Below are 8455 nucleotides of genomic sequence, written 5' to 3'. Positions count from 1 at the left end.
GACTGACGAGTTTATAGTTTATGAAGACTGACGAGTTTACAGTTTATGAACACTGACGAGTTTATAGTTTATGAAGACTGACGAGTTTATAGTGTATGAAGACTGACGAGTTTACAGTTTATGAAGACTGACGAGTTTATAGTTTATGAAGACTGACGAGTTTACAGTTTATGAACACTGACGAGTTTACAGTTTATGAAGACTGACGAGTTTATAGTTTATGAAGACTGACGAGTTTACAGTTTATGAAGACTGACGAGTTTATAGTTTATGAAGACTGACGAGTTTACAGTTTATGAACACTGACGAGTTTATAGTTTATGAAGACTGACGAGTTTATAGTGTATGAAGACTGACGAGTTTACAGTTTATGAAGACTGACGAGTTTATAGTTTATGAAGACTGACGAGTTTACAGTTTATGAACACTGACGAGTTTACAGTTTATGAAGACTGACGAGTTTATAGTTTATGAAGACTGACGAGTTTAGTTTACTGACGAGTTTATAGTTTATGAAGACTGACGAGTTTATAGTTTACTGACGAGTTTATAGTTTACTGACGAGTTTATAGTTTATGAAGACTGACGAGTTTATAGTTTACTGACGAGTTTATAGTTTACTGACGAGTTTATAGTTTAGTGACGAGTTTATAGTTTATGAAGACTGACGAGTTTATAGTTTACTGACGAGTTTATAGTTTATGAAGACTGACGAGTTTATAGTTTATGAACACTGACGAGTTTACAGTTTATGAACACTGACGAGTTTATAGTTTATGAAGACTGACGAGTTTATAGTGTATGAAGACTGACGAGTTTATAGTTTATGAACACTGACGAGTTTACAGTTTATGAAGACTGACGAGTTTATAGTTTATGAAGACTGACGAGTTTACAGTTTATGAACACTGACGAGTTTACAGTTTATGAAGACTGACGAGTTTATAGTTTATGAAGACTGACGAGTTTATAGTTTATGAAGACTGACGAGTTTATAGTTTATGAAGACTGACGAGTTTATAGTTTATGAAGACTGACGAGTTTATAGTTTATGAAGACTGACGAGTTTATAGTTTACTGACGAGTTTATAGTTTATGAAGACTGACGAGTTTATAGTTTACTGACGAGTTTATAGTTTACTGACGAGTTTATAGTTTATGAAGACTGACGAGTTTATAGTTTACTGACGAGTTTATAGTTTACTGACGAGTTTATAGTTTACTGACGAGTTTATAGTTTATGAAGACTGACGAGTTTATAGTTTATGAACACTGACGAGTTTATAGTTTATGAAGACTGACGAGTTTATAGTTTACTGACGAGTTTATAGTTTATGAAGACTGACGAGTTTATAGTTTATGAACACTGACGAGTTTATAGTTTATGAACACTGACGAGTTTATAGTTTATGAAGACTGACGAGTTTATAGTTTATGAAGACTGACGAGTTTATAGTTTATGAACACTGACGAGTTTATAGTTTATGAAGACTGACGAGTTTATAGTTTATGAAGACTGACGAGTTTATAGTTTATGAAGACTGACAAGTTTATAGTTTACTGACGAGTTTATAGTTTATGAAGACTGACAAGTTTATAGTTTACTGACGAGTTTATAGTTTACTGACGAGTTTATAGTTTATGAAGACTGACGAGTTTATAGTTTACTGACGAGTTTATAGTTTATGAAGACTGACGAGTTTATAGTTTATGAAGACTGACGAGTTTACAGTTTATGAACACTGACGAGTTTATAGTTTATGAACACTGACGAGTTTATAGTTTATGAAGACTGACGAGTTTATAGTTTATGAAGACTGACGAGTTTATAGTTTATGAACACTGACGAGTTTATAGTTTATGAAGACTGACGAGTTTACGGTTTATGAAGACTGTCGAGTTTATAGTTTATGAAGACTGACGAGTTTACGGTTAACGGTGTGTGTGTTTATCATGATCAATAACGGTGTGTGTGTGTTTATCATGATCAATAACGGTGTGTGTTTATCATGATCAATAACGGTGTGTGTTTATCATGATCAATAACGGTGTGTGTTTATCATGATCAATAACGGTGTGTGTGTTTATCATGATCAATAACGGTGTGTGTGTTTATCATGATCAATAACGGTGTGTGTTTATCATGATCAATAACGGTGTGTGTTTATCATGATCAATAACGGTGTGTTTTTATCATGATCAATAACGGTGTGTGTTTATCATGATCAATAACGGTGTGTGTGTGTTTATCATGATCAATAATGGTGTGTGTGTTTATCATGATCAATAACGGTGTGTGTTTATCATGATCAATAATGGTGTGTGTTTATCATGATCAATAACGGTGTGTGTGTTTATCATGATCAATAACGGTGTGTGTTTATCATGATCAATAACGGTGTGTGTTTATCATGATCAATAACGGTGTGTGTTTATCATGATCAATAATGGTGTGTGTTTATCATGATCAATAACGGTGTGTGTTTATCATGATCAATAACGGTGTGTGTTTATCATGATCAATAACGGTGTGTGTGTGTTTATCATGATCAATAATGGTGTGTGTGTGTTTATCATGATCAATAACGGTGTGTGTTTATCATGATCAATAATGGTGTGTGTTTATCATGATCAATAACGGTGTGTGTTTATCATGATCAATAACGGTGTGTGTTTATCATGATCAATAACGGTGTGTGTGTGTTTATCATGATCAATAACGGTGTGTGTGTGTTTATCATGATCAATAACGGTGTGTGTGTGTTTATCATGATCAATAACGGTGTGTGTGTTTATCATGATCAATAACGGTGTGTGTGTTTATCATGATCAATAACGGTGTGTGTTTATCATGATCAATAACGGTGTGTGTTTATCATGATCAATAACGGTGTGTGTTTATCATGATCAATAACGGTGTGTGTGTGTTTATCATGATCAATAATGGTGTGTGTGTTTATCATGATCAATAACGGTGTGTGTTTATCATGATCAATAATGGTGTGTGTTTATCATGATCAATAACGGTGTGTGTGTTTATCATGATCAATAACGGTGTGTGTTTATCATGATCAATAACGGTGTGTGTTTATCATGATCAATAACGGTGTGTGTTTATCATGATCAATAATGGTGTGTGTTTATCATGATCAATAACGGTGTGTGTTTATCATGATCAATAACGGTGTGTGTTTATCATGATCAATAACGGTGTGTGTGTGTTTATCATGATCAATAATGGTGTGTGTGTGTTTATCATGATCAATAACGGTGTGTGTTTATCATGATCAATAATGGTGTGTGTTTATCATGATCAATAACGGTGTGTGTTTATCATGATCAATAACGGTGTGTGTTTATCATGATCAATAACGGTGTGTGTCTGTTTATCATGATCAATAACGGTGTGTGTGTGTTTATCATGATCAATAACGGTGTGTGTGTGTTTATCATGATCAATAACGGTGTGTGTGTTTATCATGATCAATAACGGTGTGTGTGTTTATCATGATCAATAACGGTGTGTGTTTATCATGATCAATAACGGTGTGTGTTTATCTGCAGCAGCAGCAGCATGGATGAGTCGCAGCTGTACAGGTACACACACACACACACACACACTCTCACACACACACACACACACACACACACACACACACACACACACACACACACACACACACACACACACTCACACACACTAACATACACTCACAAATGAACCCTGATGTCATCGTGTCATCTGATCGAGTGTGTGTGTGTGTGTGACGCAGTTCGGGGGACGACGACGTCTCTCTGACCGGAAGTGACTTTGAGTTTCAGCTGAAAACCTCTGGGAGAAAACTGACCTCAACACGGGGCGCAACGGTGAACACAAACACACACACACACACACACACACACACACACACACACACACACACCCCCTCTCTCTCTCTCTCTCCCTATCACACACACACACTCTCACTTTCTCACACACACACACTCACTCTCTCACTCTCACTCACACACACTCACTCTCTCTCTCTCTCTCTCTCTCTCTCCCTATCACACACACACACTCTCACTTTCTCTCTCTCTCTCTCACACACACACACACACACACACACACACACACACACACACACACACACACACACACTCTCTCACTCAAACACACACTCACACACACTCTCTCTCTCTCTCTCTCTCTCTTTCTCTGTCAAACACACACACACATGCATTGTCATGATATACGTGTGTTTGAACTCTTCTGTTTCTCTGAAGTCTCCTCTGGAGGTTCATCCTCGATCAGTCAGCGACTCGAGCTCCAGCCAATCACAGGCTCCGAAGGACAGCCAATCACAGACACCGGAGGGCCACACACACACCTCTGCGTCTCACCTGTACGAGGCTGTGCGGTCGGGCCGTAGTGCACTGCAGGTGAAACACACACACCGAGGGTCACGTGTGTCCGGTGTGTGTGCAGTGTTCAGTGTGTGTGTGTGTGCAGTGTTCAGTGTGTGTGTGTGCAGTGTTCAGTGTGTGTGTGCAGTGTTCAGTGTGTGTTCAGTGTGTGTGTGTGCAGTGTTCAGTGTGTGTGTGCGCAGTGTTCAGTGTGTGTGTGCAGTGTTCAGTGTGTGTGTGTGTGCAGTGTTCAGTGTGTGTGTGCAGTGTTCAGTGTGTGTGTGCAGTGTTCAGTGTGTGTGTGCAGTGTTCAGTGTGTGTGTGTGCAGTGTTCAGTGTGTGTGTGTGTGCAGTGTTCAGTGTGTGTGTGTGCAGTGTTCAGTGTGTGTGTGCATTGTTCAGTGTGTGTTCAGTGTGTGTGTGTGCAGTGTTCAGTGTGTGTGTGCGCAGTGTTCAGTGTGTGTGTGCAGTGTTCAGTGTGTGTGTGCAGTGTTCAGTGTGTGTGTGCAGTGTTCAGTGTGTGTGTGCAGTGTTCAGTGTGTGCAGTGTTCAGTGTGTGCAGTGTTCAGTGTGTGTGCGCAGTGTTCAGTGTGTGTGTGTGCGCAGTGTTCAGTGTGTGTGCGCAGTGTTCAGTTTGTGTGTTCAGTGTGTGTGCAGTGTTCAGTGTGTGTGCAGTGTTCAGTGTGTGTGCAGTGTTCAGTGTGTGTGCAGTGTTCAGTGAGTGTGTGCAGTGTTCAGGGCTTGCAGTGTTCAGGGCGTGCAGTGTTCAGTGTGTGAAGTGTTCAGTGTGTGAAGTGTTCAGTGTGTGTGTGTGTGTGTGTGTGTGTGCAGTGTTCAGTGTGTGAAGTGTTCAGTGTGTGTGTGTGTGTGTGTGTGTGCAATGTTCAGTGTGTGTGTGTGCAGTGTTCAGTGTGTGTGTGCAGTGTTCAGTGTGTGTGTGTGTGCAGTGTTCAGTGTGTGTGTTCAGTGTGTGTGTGCAGTGTTCAGTGTGCGCAGTGTTCAGTGTGGGCAGAGTTCAGTGTGTGCAGTGTGTGTGTGTGCGCAGTGTTCAGTTTGTGTGTTCAGTGTGTGTGCAGTGTTCAGTGTGTGTGCAGTGTTCAGTGTGTGTGCAGTGTTCAGTGTGTGTGCAGTGTTCAGTGTGTGTGCAGTGTTCAGTGTGTGTGCAGTGTTCAGTGTGTGTGCAGTGTTCAGTGTGTGCAGTGTTCAGTGTGTGCAGTGTTCAGTGTGTGTGCGCAGTGTTCAGTGTGTGTGCGCAGTGTGTGTGTGCAGTGTTCAGTGTGTGTGTGTGCAGTGTTCAGTGTGTGTGTGCAGTGTTCAGTGTGTGTGTGTGCAGTGTGTGTGTGCAGTGTTCAGTGTGTGTGCAGTGTTCAGTGTGTGTGTTTGCAGTGTTCAGTGTGTGTGCAGTGTTCAGTGTGTGTGCGCAGTGTTCAGTGTGTGTTTAGTGTGTGTGTGCAGTGTTCAGTGTGTGTGTGCAGTGTTCAGTGTGTGTGTGCAGTGTTCAGTGTGTGTGTGCAGTGTTCAGTGTGTGAAGTGTTCAGTGTGTGAAGTGTTCAGTGTGTGAAGTGTTCAGTGTGTGTGTGTGTGTGCAGTGTTCACTGTGTGTGTGCAGTGTTCAGTATGTGTGTGAAGTGTTCAGTGTGTGAAGTGTTCAGTGTGTGTGTGTGTGTGCGCAGTGTTCTGTGTGTGTGCAGTGTTCAGTGTGTGTGTGCAGTATTCAGTGTGGACAGTGTTCAGTGTGTGAATTGTTCAGTGTGTGTGTGTCAAGTCAAGTCAAGTCACCTTTATTTATATAGCGCTTTTTACAATACAGATTGTATCAAAGCAGCTTCACAGTGATAACATGAAAATAATATAACAGAGTTTGTTTCTAAAAGAAAATTGAGTCAACGTCCACCTTAAGCAAGGCAGATCAATAATATTATTGAATAATAAATGTCCCCAACTAAGCAAGCCAAAAGACAAGGCAACAGTGGCAAGGAACCAAAACTCCATCAGGTGACAGAATGGAGAAAAAAACCTTGGGAGAAACCAGACTCAGTCGGAGGGCCAGTTCTCCTCTGGCCAACGAAGGAACAGTGCATGATTTATGATGTGTGTGTGTGTGCAGTGTTCAGTGAGTGTGTGCAGTGTTCAGTTTGTGTTTGTGTGTGTGTGTGTGTGTGCAGTGTTCAGTGTGTGAAGTGTTCAGTGTGTGTGTGTGTGTGCGCAGTGTTCAGTGTGCAGTGTTCAGTGTGTGTGTGTGCAGTGTTCAGTGTGTGTGTGCAGTGTTCAGTGTGTGTGTGTGCAGTGTTCAGTGTGTGTGTGTGCAGTGTTCAGTGTGTGTGTGCAGTGTTCAGTGTTCAGTGTGTGCAGTGTTCAGTGTGTGCAGTGTTCAGTGTGTGAAGTGTTCATTGTGTGTGAGTGTGTGCAGTGTTCAGTTTGTGTTTGTGTGTGTGTGTGTGTGTGTGCAGTGTTCAGTGTGTGAAGTGTTCAGTGTGTGTGTGTGCAGTGTTCAGTGTGTGTGCAGTGTTCAGTGTGTGTGTGCAGTGTGTGTGTGCAGTGTTCAGTGTGTGTGTGCAGTTTTCAGTGTGTGTGTGCTGTGTTCAGTGTGTGTGTGTGTGCAGTGTTCAGTGTGTGTGTGCAGTGTGTGTGTGCAGTGTTCAGTGTGTGTGTGCAGTTTTCAGTGTGTGTGCAGTGTGTGTGTGCAGTATTCAGTGTGTGTGTTCAGTGATCAGTGTGTGAGCAGTGTTCAGTGTGTGATGTGTTCAGTGTGTGTGTGTGTGTGTGTGTGTGCAGTGTTCAGTGAGTGTGTGCAGTGTTCAGTTTGTGTTTGTGTGTGTGTGCAGTGTTCAGTGTGTGAAGTGTTCACAGTGTTTATGTGCAGTGTTCAGTGTTCAGTGTGTGTGTGTGTGCAGTGTTCAGTGTGTGTGCGCAGTGTTCAGTGTGTGTGTGTGCAGTGTTCAGTGTGTGTGTGCAGTGTTCAGTGTGTGTGCAGTGTTCAGTGTGTGAAGTGTTCACAGTGTTTATGTGCAGTGTTCAGTGTGTGTGTGCAGTGTTCAGTGTGTGTGTGTGAAGTGTTCAGTGTGTGTGTGTGTGTGTGCAGTGTTCAGTGAGTGTGTGCAGTGTTCAGTTTGTGTTTGTGTGTGTGTGCAGTGTTCAGTGTGTGCAGTGTTCAGTGTGTGAAGTGTTCAGTGTGTGTGTGTGTGTGTGTGCAGTGTTCAGTGAGTGTGTGCAGTGTTCAGTTTGTGTTTGTGTGTGTGTGTGTGTGTGCAGTGTTCAGTGTGTGAAGTGTTCAGTGTGTGTGTGTGCAGTGTTCAGTGTGTGTGCAGTGTGTGTGTGTGCAGTGTTCAGTGTGTGTGCAGTGTTCAGTGTGTGTGCGCAGTGTTCAGTGTGTGAAGTGTTCAGTGTGTGTGTGTGCAGTGTTCAGTGTGTGTTTGTGCAGTGTTCAGTGTGTGAAGTGTTCAGTGTGTGTGTGTATGTGTGTGTGTGCAGTGTTCAGTGTGTGTTTAGTGTTCAGTGTGTGTGCGCAGTGTTCAGTGTGTGTGCGCAGTGTTCAGTGTGTGTGTGTGTGTGTGCAGTGTGTGTGTGTGTGTGAGTGTGTGCAGTGTTCAGTTTGTGTGTGTGTGTGTGTGTGCAGTGTTCAGTGTGTGAAGTGTTCAGTGTGTGTGTGTGTGTGTACAGTGTTCAGTGTGTGTGTGTGCAGTGTTCAGTGTGTGTGTGTGCAGTGTTCAGTGTGTGTTTGTGCAGTGTTCAGTGTGTGTGTGTGCAGTGTTCAGTGTGTGTGTTCAGTGTGTGTGTGCAGTGTTCAGTGTGTGTGTGCAGTGTTCAGTGTGTGTTAGAGCTGCACGATTATCACAAAAATCATAATTGCCGATTATTCCCTTGAAATTGTAATTGTGATTATTAATTACGATTATCACAATTTACATTGAATATATATAGGTGTATTATAATACATGTTTACACAAAAATTGTTAACACACATACACACACACACACAAGTACTGCCCCCCTTTACTTAACATACACATCAATTGTAAGAATGACTCATAGTAGATACTACTAATAGATAAACATTAGGACTATGCTA

The 8455-nt window shown here is 41.8% G+C and overlaps 1 protein-coding gene across 5 annotated transcripts in view; it reads left to right on the top strand.

Moving 5' to 3' along the window:
• Positions 1–3570: 3570 nt before the first annotated feature.
• The window catches only part of stag3 (STAG3 cohesin complex component), a 76679-nt gene continuing 71794 nt past the window's right edge, over positions 3571–8455 (top strand). For all 5 annotated transcript variants that reach the window (XR_013205781.1, XM_077235513.1, XM_077235511.1 and 2 more), the window contains exons 1-3: positions 3571–3597; positions 3774–3867; positions 4267–4422. Coding sequence is in view for 4 of the 5 variants with exons in the window: in XM_077235513.1 (XP_077091628.1) it covers positions 3575–3597; positions 3774–3867; positions 4267–4422 (273 nt within the window). In the remaining variant the exon portion in view is untranslated. The remainder of the gene's footprint in view (positions 3598–3773; positions 3868–4266; positions 4423–8455) is intronic.

Source organism: Siphateles boraxobius, unplaced genomic scaffold (genome assembly GCF_051911475.1).
Source record: "Siphateles boraxobius isolate OS27281-9 unplaced genomic scaffold, OSU_SipBor_1 197, whole genome shotgun sequence".
NCBI lineage: Eukaryota > Metazoa > Chordata > Actinopteri > Cypriniformes > Leuciscidae > Siphateles > Siphateles boraxobius.
The sequence above is the reverse complement of the archived record's forward strand: the minus strand, read 5'-3'. Positions and strand labels throughout refer to the sequence as shown.